Source organism: Rhopalosiphum maidis, chromosome 4 (genome assembly GCF_003676215.2).
Source record: "Rhopalosiphum maidis isolate BTI-1 chromosome 4, ASM367621v3, whole genome shotgun sequence".
In the NCBI taxonomy this organism is placed as follows: domain Eukaryota; kingdom Metazoa; phylum Arthropoda; class Insecta; order Hemiptera; family Aphididae; genus Rhopalosiphum; species Rhopalosiphum maidis.
The window spans coordinates 45518930-45539752 of NC_040880.1; the positions used below are offsets into that span (position 1 = coordinate 45518930).

General features: G+C 26.6%; 3 protein-coding genes across 5 annotated transcripts; 1 reads left to right on the forward strand and 2 right to left on the reverse strand.

The window, feature by feature from the left end:
- On the reverse strand, positions 1-3712 carry LOC113556630 (NAD-dependent protein deacetylase sirtuin-1). Of its 3 annotated transcripts, XM_026961698.1 has the most exons (14): positions 3496-3712; positions 2738-2806; positions 2387-2513; positions 2201-2319; positions 2021-2136; positions 1837-1959; positions 1583-1776; positions 1417-1523; positions 1237-1353; positions 1001-1144; positions 815-932; positions 666-752; positions 386-597; positions 1-313 (listed from the first exon to the last, which is right to left on the reverse strand). In XM_026961698.1, exons 3-14 carry the CDS (start codon positions 2422-2424, stop codon positions 183-185), a joined length of 1506 nt encoding a protein of 501 aa, XP_026817499.1. In that variant the 5' UTR covers positions 2425-2513; positions 2738-2806; positions 3496-3712; the 3' UTR covers positions 1-182. The 3 variants fall into 3 exon arrangements, with proteins under 3 accessions (XP_026817499.1, XP_026817497.1, XP_026817498.1); XM_026961696.1 differs by lacking the exon at positions 2738-2806; XM_026961697.1 differs by lacking the exons at positions 2738-2806; positions 3496-3712 and adding an exon at positions 2584-2710.
- A 3434-nt stretch (positions 3713-7146) lies between these two features.
- Positions 7147-10072, reverse strand: LOC113555476 (40S ribosomal protein S24). Its single transcript, XM_026959799.1, has 5 exons — positions 9980-10072; positions 9382-9456; positions 7532-7741; positions 7332-7448; positions 7147-7262 (listed from the first exon to the last, which is right to left on the reverse strand). The coding sequence occupies exons 1-5, from the start codon at positions 9980-9982 to the stop codon at positions 7260-7262; spliced, it is 408 nt and encodes a 135-aa protein (XP_026815600.1). The 5' UTR covers positions 9983-10072; the 3' UTR covers positions 7147-7259.
- Positions 10073-15354: 5282 nt separating this feature from the next.
- Positions 15355-19003, forward strand: LOC113556958 (transcription factor TFIIIB component B'' homolog). Its single transcript, XM_026962205.1, has 3 exons — positions 15355-15513; positions 16928-17504; positions 18059-19003. Exons 2-3 carry the CDS (start codon positions 16938-16940, stop codon positions 18893-18895), a joined length of 1404 nt encoding a protein of 467 aa, XP_026818006.1. The 5' UTR covers positions 15355-15513; positions 16928-16937; the 3' UTR covers positions 18896-19003.
- The last annotated feature ends 1820 nt before the right edge of the window (positions 19004-20823 follow it).

Consider the following 20823-nt stretch of genomic DNA (forward strand, 5'->3'; position numbering starts at 1 on the left):
ACATAAATTAAAATGGAAAAATAATAAATTTGAGGATAAATAAAATAATAAAGAACAGAAAAATGTTAAGGAATACAAGATAAAGAGGAGACAATATTATACATTATTGAATGAAAACAAAATTAGCTTGTGATAGTTAAGTAACGATTGAGCTAAATATTTAAATTGTAAAGTAATTTATTTTAGTGTAATGGAGTTTCAGATTTTTCACTTGAGTCTGATTCTGTTTCACTGTCATCGTTCATGTCATTTAAATCCACTTCAGCACCGGAAAACATGTATCTTCTTTTTTTCAACATGTAATATTTATTGGCTAAAATAACAAAAGTAATTTAGTTAATTAAATGAATATGAAATTATATATATATTAATAATTGTATATTACATGGTAAATACGTGGCTAGACTAGATTTTTGAGGATCGTCTGGATCAATACCACTATCTCTTGTAGTATCTGTAGATAAATGTCGTTGCTCGCCTGAAGTACTTGGGGCAAATGTATTTTCACCAAGCGGTGGTGACATACTATTGGCACTATCTCTTGTAGAATCAGTAGACATCTCACCTTCCACTGTTTCAATTACAGTTGCATTAGACCTATTAACAGAATATTGATTAATACACAAACAATATTTTTATTATGCATAATCATTTAAAATTATTACCTTGGCGATGAAGTAGGTGTATTCAAAGTTGTAGTTTCAGTCAACTCTTCTTTACACCAGCACAACTCAGTCCAATCTGAACCAAGCCTATTTTATAAATAATTGTAGAATTAAACAAAAAATGTAGTATAAATTTAAGAATTACTTACATGCGACAGAGGTGATCCACAATAACATCACTGTCACCAAGAAGTTCAACATCAAAGTTCATATGCGGCAGTCTTTCACGATTTATCAATATTTGTGGAACATGTTTGTTTAACATAACTTAAAGAATGTATATTATAAAATAAATTTACTACTTCTAAATTGTATTTAATTAATTATTAACTTACTGGGTATGCGAGCTACTGGTCGCACTTTCAATGATGATCCAATTACTATCAATAAATCACAATTATTTTTATCATCTTCTATTGCTTTATGGAAATTATCTGGGAGACCTTCTCCAAAAAATACAATGTCTGGTTTCATAATACCTATACACATATGGAATACACAGTAGTTAATAATTATTAAAAATCTAATGGTTATATTGTACATTTAAGATAGATAACAAATATATCATTACCAGAACTATTAATACATATTGGACAACGCGGAATTCTTTGTTCAAATACATCAGGTCTTATAGTTTCTGCTGATACTTTGTGTCCACATTTAGTACATGATGCAGTAGCAAAAGATCCTAATAATGAAAAATAAATTATATAATAGTTTGTGGAATAGTTCTATGAATATACTATCATACCGTGACATTCTATAACATTATTAATACCAACAACTTGTTCCAATGTATCTATATTTTGAGTGTAATTGCGTAAGAGTCGTCCTTTTTTTTCTAAGAGTTTAATAAATCTATAAAATAAAACATTAGTTGTAATAAATAATGTACTATAAATAATATTATCACATACTGATGAGATGGTGATGGCTTAAATTGTCCTGGATAAATCTCTCTGGCAAATTTAAAAAATGGCCTGGGATCTTTACTGAAATAGTCTATGCAAAACATTGATTGTGGATCAGGTAAGTCAGGAAATTCTGTTGCTAGCCTAGCATAAACTCCATTATGACTTCGAAAATCTGGTATTCCACAAGAAACCGAGACCTAAAACAAGTTATCATCTTTAGCATCAAACTTTTTTATAACTTATTTAAAACTACGTACACCTGCACCAGTGAGAACCATAATACGACTGCTTGTTTTCAGTAACCTAACAACATCATCAAGTGAACTAACACTACGTAGTCGATTTCGTATTGGAGAGTCATCAGTCATATTCATGATTATCTGTAAAATAAATCAAAATAATTTTTTTATTTAAAATTAATTAAGATTAAAAGTTACATACTCTCCATAATGTTATATCTTCTAATTGAAATGGAGCAGAAGCTCCAAATACTTGATGTAACAGCCGTCTTGGATTTATACCACTCATAATTTGTCGTTGTACCCAATTCGTTGAACCTATATTTATATTAAAAACAACTTTAAGTAAAATAGAATGATACAAATTCAATATTTTTATTACCAGGTGCTCCTTTTTCAGAATCAGCATTATCAGAATGTGAACAGGAACCTGAGCTGGATGTGGAAGTTGTATCATCATCCTCGGGTTCCTCTTTAGTGTCTGAACTTTCGTCAAAAATACTTCATGCCACATACAATGATTCAATTTATTATTTCATAATTTAAAATAAGTTTATATTATATTTACCTTGAGTCTTCTGGAGATTCTGGTAAACTTGAAGACATAGTTAATGGAGGGGTTGGTGAATTTGGTTGTAAATAATTTGGTGATAGAGTATCTAAAGACTTATATGATTGCTGGTATAAATTATTAGCTAAAATAAAAAAAAAATTTAATTTAATTAAAATATACAATTTATATGTTATATTAAAGTATATTATTACTTTTCTGTTCATTGATAGAAACAATTTTGAATAACATACTAACTATTGACCAAATTACTTATAATGAAAATTAAATGAACACTAATTATAGAATAACTAATTTAAGATTTAGTCCATAGTGGATATACCAATTCATAAAGAAGATTAATCATACCTAAACTAGAAGAATAAAGGGGAGAATGCCACACATATTTGAAGTAATTCCTTGGTGTTTAAATATTATCTAGAGAAACATGATAGTTAAATAATTAATTAGAGCAAAGAAAACAAAACATAAAAATTAATTAATATTAATACATTTAAAAAGTAATATTTTCTTTATGTAGATAGAAATGACTTTGAAATGTGGATAATGAATGAACGAATGAAATGTTAAAAATGATTCATTAAGGATTATTCAGTAATTATGTGATTTAAATTACAATTGACAGAGAATATATAATATCCTAAAATAATGCATAATAATGCAAAATAATAAAAACGACTCAAGAAACAAATTTTCTGTAGTACGAAAAATACATACTATTTATTATAAGACTAATTGTCTACACAAATACGCAATAAGAAATAATCTTAATAATTGATCACGTTTTACAGGCTACGGCGCAAAATACAGATAACCCCGTCGTTATCATTTGGCGCGAGGAAGTCGATAATCGGCAACAGCCATTGATAAATAATAATATTGTATAACGTAGGAAACATGGAAAAGCCGCGACATGACGTACCGTGGAAAAGAAAGCGAAGGATCGATGACGTCAGTATGACAGATGGGAGGGTGGGAGGGTGGCACGCCCCGGTGAAAATGCACGTCAACTACAGCCAAACGGGAAAAATATCCGCCATGTTTGCAGGACGGCGGGCTGCCAAAGCGTCGGCCTCCGTGTTTTTCCTGACACAGCTTACACTTACCGTAACATTCGCCGGACGGGAACCCGGTATATCGTTGTCCAAATGCTTCAAAATGCGAACTCTGGGCAATTTCATCGGCAAACGAGTACCGCATGCGTTTCGCAGGTGCCGCAGCCAGATCCGTGTCGAAGTCACCGTTGTCGTTGGAAGCCATTGCACGCATAAGTGTGCGTGCGGTTTGATGGCGCGGCGGATAGTGGATACGTCGACGCGGTGATGACGACGACAACCGTAGACAACGCGACCCACCCACCACCAGCTAGCAGCGCTATAACAGCAGTTGCTATTCGACAACCAATGGCAGCACACAATTAACTCACAGTGCGGCCACCAGTCCGTTAGCCTGTTTCCTTTCGCCGCGCTTATTTAAAAATGATAATATTCTGCAGGATTCAATCGTGGAGAACTTGAAAAAAAAATACGACAATGTTGTTATTTCTTCTCAATTTTAGATAATATCATACCAAGTATAAACAATCCGTTATTAAAGACCAACCACGATAACGATTTTGTGGTAGTCAATGGCGTGATGTTATTTATTAAGTAAAAATAAAATAAAACCATAAAAGTATTTAAAGTTAACACACAGATATATATAATAAACTAATTATGTATAGCTATGAGTTAACATTATTAAGTGCATAAGTACTGTATATACTGCCATGATGGTCTGTCAGTAATGATAGCAAGACCGAAAAGCAACATCTCGCCGAAAAACTAATTTGACATCCTAATAGTTTTATAATTTATAATATGTATTTGGATGTTTACTTATAGATTGACTAGACAGCTTTAAAGTGCGTCCGCAACTAGATAATTGCCTATTCCGAGAATACTTTAAACAAAGTTATTGAATTTAATTTAAATATAATAAAATTATTTTTTCAGTTTTTAAGCGAACATGCGTTGTTTTTGCTTTTAATGATTCGCCATTGTACATTAAATCAGAAAAATATTAATAATTATGAAACCATACATTTTTGAGTGATTTATAAGGAAGTAATTATTTAGTAACGCATTTAAATAATTAGTTTTTTATCTGATTTTTATTCCAGATGTATAAATATTTAGAACGTAATAGTATAGTCTATTATTTAATAATACAATTTACTATTTAGATGTCTCATCTGTTTAAATATAATAAACAAAAAAAATATGTTCGATCTTAATAAGAATAAGTTTGAATATGTATTGTCAATTAGTAATTATTGAGCTTAATAGTTAATTCTAAGATATGTATTTACGAAAAAAAAAATATTAAAATATAGTTTATACATTAAATATCATTTAGAAAATTACATAAAAATAAACGTTAACGGCTTGAAGTAGAAACTACGATTTTATCAATATAAATTAGTAGTTTGTATTAATTGCCAGTTATTGCTGTTTATAAATATTATATAGTTTCATTCTAAATACTAGGTAAATAAACTTATTAATTCACAACATAAAATATTATCTATTACTTTATTAGGTCTTAGAAGATCTATCTTAATTTTAAATCTCCACATTTACGTCTTCCAAGTTGTCTATTATATTAGCTATACAAATTGGAGGAGAATGAATACTAACTTTAGCTACGCAATTCTTGTTAGTTCATCTGATAAAGGTGAATTTTTCAATTTTGTTAAGTTATTGTTTAATTATGTGTAACTAGGATAATAAATTAATCTAATAACATTTTATTTAATTATTTGATATACAAAAAGAGTTAAACAATAAAATCAATGTTGCGACTGAACATTTATTGAGCTGCATGTTAGTCTTAAAGTCTTCATTATAACGAATTATAATTAAATATAACATTTAAGTTCTTTTGAGTTCAGTTGGTTATAATAATAAATTCAATTTCATATAAAACTGTTTCATAAAACTTTTTTAATATGAACGTGATAGTGAAAAACCCATTTGAAATTAAAATATAAATAAGAAAAAAACTATATTAAAGTTGAACAAAAATGCATTAAGCCTCAAGTATATATGACCTGAAACTTTAAAGAATGTCACAGATACATTTATAGCTGCTAAAACAAGCAATTACGGAAAGACATAATTTAGGCAATAGGAATAACTTTTAATGATAAACACTAAAATACCACAAATGTCACTTGATAAATATACAAATGATTCATAAGCAGTCCTTTATTTCTCCACACAGCGATCACAGTAAAAAAAACAAAATGGAGCTTTTTTTGACTTACCAACAGTTAGGCGCTCAAAGGAAACTGTCCCATAAACTTGACCTGCACGCCAAAATACTAACTATTAAATTTATAATATGGATATATTCAGCTATCCCTAGTTTAGTCATAGGCAGACATAATAATCCAAAACACAAAATATTACTTTTGATTTTTGGGGGTCTATTGAAATACTTGGAAGAGCTAAGCCTCCCTATGTCCGCCTATGAGTTGTTATCAACACGAATAATTATTAAATGATTAATCAGGAAATATACACGACTATTTTATATTAATAAATTAACAGTTATTACTGAAAATATTAAATATAAGTTGTTAATTGACAGGCGTAGAAGCAAATGATTTTGCACATACACATCATAGCTCATACGGCAGCATCCAAAATTGATAAATGCTATAGTTTACATGAAATTACAATCATTGCTAGTAGTAGTTCTCGTTACAGCAAAAATATAAATATAATCAAAATTTGGTCGTACCACAGTCCACAATTATTCATATTATTAAAATAATAAAATGCATAGACCAAAATTTTATAAAATTATATCAGGACCATAAACTAAATAATTTATCAATAACACCATCCTTACAACAGCAATTTACAAATTATTGCATGATGTGGATCAAAAAACTGTGTTTGGTTACAATTTGTAAACCAAATTAATTTGGTATTAATTTCAACTTCAATTGCATACGTAAGTTTGCTATGCATATCAAATTTAATTTATAGATAAAATGTATAGATACATGAAAAGCTAGGATTTTATACTTAATTTTCAAGAATTTTGATTATGTAAACAAGTTGTTATTGATATCGATAGAAAAAATAAAATCAATCTTACTTTAATATGCATATTAAAAAATATTGTGGCTATAAATTTAAATATTTTTTAGGTGAAAAATTAACAATTTATTAATTACACCTTGTATTTTATAATTTGATATATGAACTTCAAATTAATATTAAGACCAAAAAATGTATAATTAAGTGCAATTAAAATCAATCAAATAATCCAAAAAGATATGTTTTCTGTGTCTATCTTTAATTTTTTATTTTGTATATCATTTATTTATCACAGAAAAACATTCAAATTGTATTTATATATTATTATTAAGTGTAGTAAATATTGATTATAGTTGCATTAGTCGTCTTTTTTAAGTTTGATATAATTACTCTTTCATGTGTTATTAAATTATAAACAACTAATTGACTAGTATACATCATGTTTAGTTCAACATATGATAATTTTTTTTTTTAGTATGACTTACATTTGGTATTGAATTATATTCTATTAATAAAAATACAATTAATAAGTCATTACAATTCCAGTTTATGTAATTAAATGAATATTTATAAACATTTTTAAAATATCATTGTTAACTATTCGTATAGAAAGGAAACACTGGTATAAAATATGATTTTAAATATTTTAAAAGAAAAAGGTACTAATCAACTCAGAATTATGGAATAAGTCCAACAATTTTATTAAAGAAGTGTTTTATTTACATTCACAAGCATATGATTGCCCCGCAAAGTACATTCATTCACTTCTAACCATCATTTTACTGAAAAAAAAAAAAATAAATAAAAAAAATTAGTAGTTTGAATGTGGTAAAAAATATTTAACACAATACCTTTTTTCCTGACGTGGCACCAACTTTAGTCTTCTTGGTACCTCGCACCTTCTTCATCCTGTTCTTCCTTTCCTTTCTCTGTTTTCTTGTTTGAGTTTTCTTTTCAAACAGTCCATGCTAAGTAAACAACAAATTGTGATGTATTATATTTGTATTATATTTGCTAGAGATATATATTTCAATCTAAAAATAATTATTACCCTTTGCAGCCTATATTTTGGTTCAAACTTCTTTGCATGATCTAACGTATCATAGATAAGAGCGAAACCTGTTGATTTTCCACCACCAAAGCACGTTTGGAAACCGAAGACAAATACAACATCCGGTAAAACTTTAAACATTTTAGCTAATTTTTCCCGAATATCAGTTTTTTTTGGAGAAGGTTTTCCTGGATGCATAACATCAACAACCTAAATAAATACAATAAAATTTATTATACACAACTGAAAAAATTATTTATTTTGAAAATTTATCACAAGTTTCAGTACTTATTATTTAATGGATGATACATGGAAAAATATTAAACTGACAAAAGCTAAACAAAGATTATATATATATATATATTTTTAAGGTATTTCGAAGAATTTAGATATATTATAGTGAAACTTTTATAAATGGACACTATTAAATTCTAAAGTAAAAATGTATGCACACAATAGAGGTTATAACCTCTCAATAGCGGATGTGGACACTAAAAACTGGTATCAAAATTCAAAACTGCCTCTTATAAATAATGGACACAATACATATAGAAAATATTTAAATAATATATTTATTTTTTTAAAAGTACATTTTGTCAATAAATGAAAAATCGTTGGATTAAATCAGTTGTATGCTTCTCATTATGTAAATACGTTTAATTATATAAAATTAACAATCAACTAAAGATTCAATTTAGAAGCTGATAAAAATCTGCTGTACATAATATGTCCAGTTATTAACTACTATGCTTGCATTAAATTTGAATTCATTGACATATTGATATCATTGAATGCAAAAACTATTCTGTATGGAGGCAGTTCGTCAGTGTCAACCAATAAAACTAAGTATGTTTCACAATAAGGTATTAAGATACAATTATTTCAAAAATATTGTATTTGTTATATGATTAGTATTTAAATATTATAACAAAATGTATATTACCATATTACATCAATTTATATAACTCAAAATTAATAACGTCTTTATGGAAATATCATAAAACAATAAAAATAGATGATTATATCTTTAAACAAATCAAAAATCTCAATTCAAAATACTAATTTTTTTTTTATTTACATTTTTAAATATAAGATCTTCAAAATTTTGACAAATTTAACAAAATGTAAAATTAAATTTCTCCTTAAAAAATATTGGGTAAAAATTTTAAATATTTTTTAGATGAGATAAGAGCCAATTTTTAGGAACCTTGTGTTATTTTCAAGTACTTCTGATTCATATATTTTTTTAATAATTCATAAAAAAAAGACATGGTAGATTTCAACTGTCTATAGATATTAATAGGTTTATGTCAAAATATTTTATGTATTGAAATGATTTTATGATATTAAAGCATTTAAAACCTAACTTAATAGATACTTTACAACAACGGTTCTCAAACTTTTTATGCTCGCAGAACATTTTTTATAATCATTTATTTTGGTCAGAACACTATAGCAATACTGTACACGCAAACAACGGTTGCGACTAGTGGCAAACATGTGCTACAAAGCAGTTGAAAAATATTGCTCAATAATATGTTTATACAGTTCAAACAATGATTCCACTATTCTATGACACATTACACTCGAGCTAGTTAACCATGACTAGGTTTTAGAAAATGTTATCTGATATTTATGTTGCAGTATATTTCAATTAGTTTTAGGGCACAAATCAATTATGTGTTTACAGTTTGAGAGTCAACATAAATTTGATTAGACGACATATAACTAATTTATACTTAAATTAATTATATATTTATAATTAATGTAAGTAACAAGATTTGTTGAAACGTTGGTTATTTATTTAAGACTGAAAAAAATATTACTTTAGTTATAAATTATTTACTTACCATTTGTTTTCTGCATAGCAGTCGGTTGGTCATGAACTTGCGAGTCCGAATTGTAGCAGTAGAGGTATTGGCAACCTAAATAAAATTAAAACATACACAAGATAAATAATATATTTTTGACTTAAAAATGTAAATCACATCTGTATTATAGAAACATAAAATAGTTATATAATTCAGATTTATTAAATTAAGTCCTGTAAACTTCTAAATAAACTGAAAATTATTTACCAAGTTTTCAGTTTAAAATTTTTAAACCAAGTACAATGAATATTATAAACTTAATAAAAATGGTACATTTGAGATATTCTTTAACCATTTTCTGAATATTATTTAATTTAATAATTAAATTTATGAAAATACTAAATGTGACAATTAAACTTGATGTCATAGATTATTTAATATTTGTATACTTCAAAAAAAAACAAGCTAGCAAAAGAGTCAAAACATATAATGTACATTGCTGGGGAAAAAGATATTTTCCGATCAATGTTTTTCGAGATATTCATTCTATAGGTTTAATATAAACCAGTCTTTTACGTTTAGAACATTTCAAAAGTCTACTTCTCGAGATTAAATTGGATAAATATCTAGTACTCACCATTTTGGCTGTTGGAAATCCGTAAATTGAGGATAGCAAAACAAACTACATCTGTCACTAAACGTGAAAGAAAGAAGGGTAGATTGGAAAAAGCAAAAGCCACAAACGTTTGTTACTTCCTACTAGTGATAATTGTCTCGAACATCATGATCATAATAATAGCAACTGTTAGATATTAAAAAATAGCTACTGGCTACACTGGTAGAGTCATTACGAATTACGATCACTGATAATATTATCTAGAATTGTTTGGACCATAGATATATAATAACACTATATTTGTGGTTTGAACCATGGACCATGAGTTATTTTTCATCATGTAAGCATTTTAAGCTATTATATACTATTGTATGTTCGTGCATTGAAGTATGGTATTTGAAATGAAAAAAGTCTGCATTTTTAAAACTTCAAGAATTTTTGTTAAATAGGAAAATGATAAAATGTAACCAATTTGTAATGAGTTGGTGGATAATTAAGCTAGCTTTAACATAAAATATTAATGAGTGATCGATTTCTATTTTTTTTTTACTTTTTTTCAAAACTATTAAAGCTAAAAAATTGGTTGATAGATCATTAAAAAGAGATTATCAAGTAGATACAAAATGTGCGATTAAAAATGTTCATAAATAATTATTTAATTTTTCACAGATCAAGAAATAGTTATTTTTTGCTAGATTTTAATTTAGCTCGGTAGATTAGCAAAACTGTAGAACTGATTTTGTTATTTAGGGTCTTGTTAGATTCACATTGTCTAGGAGAAGTGATGTGAAGATTTTCAGAACCTTATCTTCAATCGTTAACTCACAACAAAGCTATAAAGCTGAAAAATGCCCTATAAAATGTGTTTTAATTTTTTTTGAAGCTTTATTTTTAGATTCAGAACCGAGTAAAGAATAAATTGATTTTAAAATGATGTGTGTTTTTTTTTTTATTTTTGTGCCTGTCATCAAGTTTTGGAGTAATAATAACACTTTGATTTTTGACTTCAGCCCCCCTTTGAAAAGAAAAATAGTCAAAAGTCAAAAGTAATAAACTTTCAGTAGTTTTCAATAGCGTCAGGAAAAACCTGAAAAAATAACCAAAAATGGGAATTTTTAGACATAATCAATTTTTTGATTTTGCTGTAACTCAAAAACGAATAATTGTAAATACTTGAAATTATCACCAAATGTTTATAATAGCGTTATCTAATTTTTTTAAACTATTTATAAACTATTGAAATTTTTGATTTTTCTAAATTTTTTTTTCTTGAAATGCCGATAAAAAAATTTGACTTTCAAAAGAATCTTTAAAATTTAATACAAGGTTTATTATAAGTTGTACTTATCGTAGTAAAAAAAAATCAAAAATCGTTCGTCACAATTTTTGTTTATAAGCATTTAAAGTCCAAATATTTACGAAATATATCAAAATCACGAAGATTTGCAAGGAATTTGGAAGTTGAAAATTTATAGAATTTTTGTGATTATTCCTTAGGGTAAAAAACCCAATTTAAGGTTATCCATAACTTTTCCTTCAAGTAACTGTATAAAAAAAAATTCCAGCGTCAATATAGAAACCATTGTATGAGCGTATGAAATGAAAATTTTTTTCGAAATCAAGTAAAATTACGATATATTACAATTTAAATATAGGTAATAATATAATATATCCTACTAAATCATCTCCGTTTAGAATCGTTTTTCGTATACAATGATACCTGTCATTGCATTCAAATTTAACATATCCGTTATAGTGATCAGTGACCTACTGACAATCTCTACTATACAGCAAAGCGATACCAACTTGTCTATTTTTTTTTTTATTAACTACAAAAGATAAAGTTCTGAATATCTTCACTGCACTTCTTTTAGCCAGTGCTGGGCAAGATACCTCATAAAAAGTATCTAAATACAAGGTACAAGATCAGTGCTCGACTTGGCAAAATTAAAGTAGAAGGACTCTGTTAACTTTTAAAAAAAGAGCGTCCCCATCACTTGTTAAATGTTACTAAGCCGTGGGGGCTACGCCCCCACACAATCTATTTAAACCATATGAAAAATATTTATAAATAATCAAACTAAAAAAAAATTATTGTAAATATTATATTGTATATTTTAGTTATAACTTATGTAATAACAAACTCAAAACTAACTAAATAAAAAATAATTTATTTTAACTATTTATTTAAATAGTTCCATAAATTTATCATAAGACGTATATTCTAGGATGCAATAGAAGTTAGAACAAATATAATGTGGAACAAATATTTTGTAGCACAATTTGTAGTAATGATTTAAGATAATTAGTTAAATAATAATAATAAATATCTTAATAATTATTAAATCTATGGTAAGAAAAATTATTATGATGTTATCACGTGCATTTTGAAAAAAATTCAGAATGATGCAGTGTCCCCTGCGTTCACCTTAAAAATAAAAGTAGGGGTACGCTAAAATTGCTAAAAAATTAGTTGGGCACTCCGTCCCTCTGAGTCACCCTTCCCCCCAAATCGAGAACTGTACAAGATACATTTATAACTTATATTTAAATACAAGATATAAAATACTATATTTTTTAAAGATACTAGATACAAGATACATGTATATCTGAGATACGTATAAGATACAAGATACTTAATATATTTATTTATTATTATTAATTTCTTAATTTACCTTGAATACAATTTTCTCACGTTAAATTTTCTCATACATCATTTATATTATATTACAGCTTATAAATGTATAATAATACGGTATGATTTGATCATTATCAATATAATTTAAAATGATATTTGACACGCTTAGAATAATAATACTAATAATGGACAAACGAAATAATGGGTAAAAAGATTTACAGTCTATAAAAAATATCGCTGATATAATATTATTCGTCAGACAGCAAAGTTACTTTAATCTAATCTTATAACATATTATTACTTATTAGGCAATTAGGAAAACTGATATATAAATGAAATAAGAAACTTATTTTTTGAATGTATCTAGTATCTTATTAATCATAAAAAGATACTAGATACAAGTCAATAAAGTATTTAAATATCCAATAGATTCAAATTATGTATCTCGATACAAGATACAATTGTATCTAAGATACTGCTCAGCCCTGCTCCTAGCCAATGTGTACGGAAGAGTAACAGTGCCATTTATAGTGTCACAAACATTTGTTACAATTTCGACTTATCAACTCAGTATTTTGACAAAAAACTGACAGGTTTTGCGTAAACATTTTTAAATGACTTGGTTATGTTATTTATACTGTTATACTATTTTATCTTTCCCGATTGATCTTCAATTATAGATAAGAAGGTATATGGTATTATGGTTTGGTTTATGTCATTGTCATAGACTAAATAGTCATGGGTTTATCGTTTATGTCTTCAGCTGTAATATGATAGGTACTTCCTATGTTGTAAACAGTGGTCGTAGTGGGGAGGGATACGGGGGGACGGAATCCAACCACTTATTATAGTCTACATTTTTCATCCCTCCATTTATTTTGTCCAAAATATTATACCCCCCTTATTAGTATATACAAAAATTTAAATGATATATTCAAGTTATAGTTAAATCATTTTTTTATGTTCCTTAAACTATAGTAGTTTATATAAATATTTAAGTTTTTGTATTTGTTTTTATACCTACAATGTATAACGATGTAATACATACCGTTAGAACCTATTGATAAACTGCATGTGCATAGATTATATATTTATATAAATATGTTTTACGTTTTAAATAAAAAATATAATTATATGTATGTACAAATTAAATATATCAACAAATAAAACACCAAACTGAAAACAAAAATATATAGAAGATATAAAATTGTATTATAAAAATAAAGTATAGGTATAATATAGGCGTAATGTAACAATAATATAAAAATGTAGGCATCCCTCCACTTATTTTGAGCCACTTCGACCATTGGTTGTAAATAATATAAAAGTAATATTGTTTATTGACTTTTAATAAATGGTAATACAGTGTTGAGTCATTTGAATAGTGAATATTAAATAAATATACATTTTCATTTTGCGTTTTAAAATGAGTTTAAGTGGTTTAATAGAAAATTATTCGTATGAATTTTAATTATAATGAAACAATAACAAATTTGTCATTAAGACATAACATAAATATTAGTCTTCGTACAGGAAAACGATTAAAAGAACTAGTTTTGTCTAGACTATACACCCTTCAATTTTATAAATGGTTATTTAGAAATTTGAATTCAGGGTTTTAATCAACTTCATGGCTATAAGTGGATGCATAGAAAATGCATTAGTAATGGATTTGTGTTTAAACAAGAGACTGCACGAATTATTTTAAAAATAATTGATCCTGAAGATGTGGAAATTAGAAGTCGTAGAAGACTAAGGAGACGTCTGTACTTTAATCCAGGCATGGCATACAGATTGCTTATATGATAAGCTTAAACCTTATGGAATTTCTATAAATGGATGTATTGATGGATTTTCCAGGAGTATAGTTTGGTTAGAAGCAGCACCTTCTTGTAGTTGACTCAGAGTCATAGGACATTTTTATTTAAATACAGTCGAGACATTAGATAGATCATGGATGTCCAATTACTTTAAGATTTGATAGAGATTAGAGGTACAGAAAACCGTCATATTAAAAGTCTACAAATGCATTCCTCCTGTGAAAGCATCTCACAGGAGTAAATAGATTTTTTGAGAGGTGGTTGCCTCGTGAAAATATTGGAGGTGGGTATATCTCAATGACTCCAGTCTCCAGGATCTTAGATGGCTAGACTAATCTATAATTTATACTTCCATGGTCACACCTAACAACATACCTAAACCTAAACAAATATTAGTTACCCTTACCTTACGTTACGTTATTGAGAAATCGTTTAAAAAGTAAGAAAAATAGGTGGATGGGTGCTTAATTATGGTAGTTTCTTCATAGGAAAAATTCACATCGTCACTGCATGCCTCCACTTATTTTGATTAATTTTGACATAAACATAGTTAAAGTTCGATGAATTATTATTAACGCCCGTATATTTTACGAATGCCAAAAAATGTAATATTTAAATGTATTATTTAATTATATTATAGAATAGATTTTATTTAAGTTCACGCGCTAATTTAAATGTTATTATTATTATCGGGCTATTGCCGATTGGATCTCGGGCAAATCGAGGTTTGGGTATAGTTCGGCCCCCAAGATAAGAATACACAAAACCTTTATATCAAACCAGAGTAACCACAATTTTCCAATATATTCATTGCCACCAGCTGATTCTCTCACATGGGCAAATCCAACCCAACATTCCAATTTCAAATCTAATCTAATATCTATAAAAATCTAACACGCCATTCCTACTATCAGCAGCAGCTGCTGCTGCTGCTATATTATATTATCACATGATATATTATAATGCATTACTGCAATAAATAAATATAAAATTGTTCCATCTGCAAGCTGCAACATGCCTTTTTAGTTATTCTTATTTTATATTCAGATTACTCAATTTGTCCATGTGTCAAGCGTCGATGAGTTATTTGAATTTAAGTAAGTGGCTTCTATTTATTTTTTTTCGTAGAATTTTGAAAACGAGTTGAAACATGTATTTTTTATTTTATTTTTCCCACATACATACACGTTTATTATTTTGTACAATAGTAACTTATTTATATATAACGTACAAACATTTTAATGAAATATTTATTTCATAAATATGTTTTGAAATGTTTATCGGTATTAACTTTTTAAAGTAAAAAATGTATTTATTAATATTCCTATTCATTACTGAAATTTAAATATCTTTATGTTAATAAAAATTGTATTGCAATCTGTTGAAGTAAATATATAGTTATACATACAGTTATTAACCATCAATTTTTAATGTGTATTTAATAACACAAAAACAAGCTCAAAATATAGCACTAAAAATATGTAAATATACAAAACAAAAATGTCAACATTTTTTTTTTATGATGGAATTTTTAATTTTTTCTTAATAATAAAAATGTAAAAAAATATAAAGAATAATATGGCAGTAGGTCTTTAGAAACTAATATTAAAAGGTGTGTTCTAGAATGTAAATAACTAATCCAATAATTGCAGTTCAATGCACATGCAATTTTTTTTAAATAACTAAATGAATGGAATAAATAGTCTGTCATCATCAGCGATAAGTATTAATAATGTATCTAATATTTTAAAATTAAAAAAAATATTTTAGTTCGCATATTTGTTTACTTTATTGGAGTTATTAAATTTTGAATAATTTAAAAATTTATTTGGATTTTCCAATTTATAGTAGATATATAAAATTAATTGCTAGTTTAATATTTCCCATATTAGGAAACTGTATATTCTGATAATCCGACCTTTTTCGTGTTCTGATCACAAGGTCCTGAAAGTGACGGATTAGAGAGGTCTTACTGTAAATAGTACTTAAAATTGTAAATTATTGAAATAACTCTAGAAATTGTAAATTTGCATAAATTGACAAAATAAAATTTCTTATTAATCAAGAAAGTATGAAACAAATTTATATCTTACTTTTGATAAAAATATTTAGTATGTATTTGCTAGAACTTTTAAACTGATCATTACCAAAATCAGAGTTGATGTTGAAGATAAAAATTAAAAATATATTTAATGATGATATTATTTATTGTTATTGCTGGTAGGGATAATAAACATATGTGAACTTGAAGCCCGGGGCAAGTATTTAAACACATCTAGGCAAACTTGAGTTTTGCCGCCCCTTACATGTAAATATTACATCAAATCTATAACACAAATATTAAATGCCGCTATAGGCGTGGGCTTCTGTCGCCTGCCCCTTAAGCTGAGCTTGTATAGTTTTTAAGAAAATGTTTTAAACTGTATAAATATGTATTTAGTATTTTAATATTTAGTCTAATTTAAAAATTAATAATTACCACAGAATTAATAGTTTTAATTTTTCTTTCAGTTGTTGTAAAATGTCTACATCAGATACTAAATCAGTCCTCAATAGGCATTTTCCATTTGCTAAAAAAAAACCAAATATACCCTCTAAACTGTCAGATAAAGTTGATACAAAGATAAATAAACAAAAGTTGGTTGAAGAAAAAAGTTTCCTTATTGTTAAGACATCAGAGTCTAATCGATGTGATGTTTTAACAGAAAATAATGATAAGGCAAAACCTATTCAAGAAAAAACGTGTGATGATGAAATTCCTAAAAAACCTATATCAGCAACATTTAAAACAATAAAATCACAAAATAATGAGCCGGAAATCATAACTAAAAAAAAGAGGTCTATTTCTCGGAAATCATCTAGTGTATCAGAGATTAGTATTGGAGAAATAAAAAAACCTAAAGAAAACTATCAACGTTGGAATATTCCTTTCTCAAGCAAATTTAAAGGTAGAGAATTTGATAAAACATTATTGACTATGCAAGATCTAATATACTACAATCCAGTCACCAATCCTATAATCAAAGAACCTAAAGTGGAACACAAAGAAGAAGATGATCCAGATAATGATTTGTTGACTATAGATTCTGTAAGAAAAATTGCAAATAATAATTATAATTATAAATAATTTAGGTGATCTTATAATTATATTGAAGTACACTTTTAAAAAGTTAGTTGATTTGGATATAATATGGCACTATTAACATTCAAAATAAATTGTCAAGCAAATTTTTATAAAATCATTTTTAGATGTTTTCATTTTATGAATTTTGTATTTTTTATAGAATATAGTAGTAGGTATTTAGGAACTATGGGTTTTATGTCTGACTCTAAAACGTAAATACAATAAATCTGATATTGCAGAACAATGTGTCTAACATTATTTTAAAAATAAACAAATTATTAGAATAAATTAAATAAATTGTGCAGTCTTCAGCTATATCAACTGATAATGCAACTACTATTTGGAAATCAAAATGCATGCTTTTGTGCCCATATTTTTATACATTATTGGGATTATAATGTTTATTTTCTTAATTATATAAAAGTATGCTTATAACTAGCACTTAAAATTCTTAATTAAAATAATAGTATTAGAAACTGTAAATATCCATAAATTAAATTATATTTTTTATTTTTCAGGAACAAAAACCAACAGTTCTTAATAACTGCATTACTCCATGTATCAAAGTAGGCATTGATGGGAAAATTATCATTGATCAAGAAACATTAACTTTAAATGAAACTGGTCTTGAAGAAAAACGAGAAGAATTGGCTAAATCTAAAGTTATTGAAGAATCTGCTTACCATTCAAGAAGTTATTCTTATAAACGTAAAAAAGAAGCTTCTAAACAATGGTCTAAAGATGAAACACTTAAGTTTTACAAATGTTTAATGAATTTTGGTACTGATTTTTCTATGATTCAGCAATATTATCCTAATCGAACTCGAGCTCAAATCAAAAGAAAATATAAAACGGAAGAGAAAAAAAATCTTCAACTTGTAAATGGTGCCCTAACTAATACAACACATTTCGATAGTGCTAGCATTGAAAATATGCTTGAAAATGATAAGATTGAAGAAGAAGTAAAAAAACTTGATACAAATGCAGACTCAGAAACTTGCCCAAAAAACTCTGATTATAGACGTCATAAAGATGTAGTACGCTCAGATTGTAGTAGATTAAGTGTGTGTGCCTACATGTTGGAAGAAGAAATTGTATTGAAGAACAAAAGAAAACATCCAACTGAAATAGTTACAGCAAAGAAATTGAAGAAAGAGCTAGCCAATATGCCAAGTGTCAAGAACAAAAAAAAAAATCATACATTGTCATGTACTCAAATAGGTACAAGTAAAGATAGATTAAAACAAGATATTGATGAAAATAAAGATGAAATACCTAAAGTTCGAACATTGCAAGACTTTCATGAAGAATATCAGGAAAGTATCACTAAATATGAAGAATCAAATAGTGAATGAAAACAAAATTATTGTTGATTTATAAATATTATGTAAATTATGTTGGTTACTAAAACATAATTGTTACAGGGCTTATTATTTTTAATACAATAAAAATTTTATTTTAGATTTTTAGTATTCAATTTTAAATTTTAATATAAGGTAATAGTATTGCACTATGAATGACATCCACTGATTTTTGTTGACTATTTACAGACCACACATAACATAAAAAATATATTCTTACATTAAATCTTAGCAATGGCAGTTAATTATAATAACAATGACTTAACTTTAAAATACTTTTATACATTCATTAGATGAATCCTCAATAAAATATACATAAAAATTTGCCCGGGGCACCATAATATCTCGGGACAGTACTGATTGAATATAATATGATGAATAATAGAATCGGTATAAGACTTAAGAAACAATTAATCAAGTTTATAAGGAAAAAGTAATATAATTAGAATATAAAATATTAAGTATAACAAAAAAAAAAAATATTATTTTAATATGTTAGTACTAAATTACAAATACATTTTTATTCTTTGCTTTTCATTATATAATTTCTATCTCACTCCTTATTATAATTTATTTTATTATTTGTTTATCGATAACATTTACCCACCCAAATTATTTAATAGCTTTTATATTAATTTAAACAATTTTAGGAAAAAAAAAATAATGATATTTTCATTGTTATAGAAGTTAATATAAGTTTTATTTGATAATATTAGTCATTAATGCTTTTGAAAGAAAAGAATTTATGCTACTGCTAAACTTTAAGCAAAGAGCTAAAAATAGATCTTAATTTTTGGTGCTTAGGTTCGAAAATTCATCTTAGACAATAACTAGATACACAATAATATGTTAATCTCAATTTTATCATTATTAAGTAGTTGACAAGATAAATGTCGACATTATTTTGCGTCTAAAAGATGTAAAATTTAAACAAAAGAAGTCCTTAGATATAGGAAAACTTGTAATTAAAGAAAATTTATAAAAATTTTATAAATTATTATTATGTTTACTATAGAATTGAAAGAGTAAATAAAGGATCCAATACCAAGATTAAATGTAACCAAAGAAGTATATACACTTATGCATTTTTATAAGATTTATTATTATAAATTTATAATAAATTTTTAAAGAAAAATTATTTTATTTCAATGATTTATTTTATTACTTACCAAAAATTATACTAATTATATTTTTAATAGGTAGTTATAGTAGCTTATATTAATTTATGAAAATTTAATTTAGTTAGTGAATAGTGATAATAATAAGCGACTTATTTAGGTATCTACCTAGTACCTATAAACATAACAACTGGTTAAATGTTGAGACCTATTTTTATCATCAACAATTAATATACTATATACATCTTATATTTAATAATAAATAATAAATACATTTTTAAAAACTATTACCATTATTTGGTGTAATATTATAACATGGCCATATAAGCATATCTTATTTTGGTTTTTGGGGTGTTCCTGTTCTAGGCCAGTCGTGTCAAGCCTTTGCTACGACTTCGACAATCAATATTTCCGTTATACACCAATGCCCCCCCCCCACACGAGTATTCAAGTCAAGTAAAGCAACAATTTATCTTGAGATTTCAAACCTTATAGTTTTATTTGTTAATTGAATGCAAAGTGAATCTACATAAAACTATTGTGACTATAAGTGGCGGTAATTTTCTGTTGGTGGAGGTACATATGTTATTGCATTATAATAACACTAACACATTTTATTATCATAAAAAATTAAAAATCACAAAAAACATTAAAATATAATTTTTATTTTTAATAATAAAATACAGATTTTCTGTTAATAAAATAAGGTTTAAGTCCTCAATGCTATTACTCCCCGCACTGGTTTTCTAGACTTTTTAGGTGTTATTATTATACTGATTAATATTTCTTTTTATAAAAATAGTA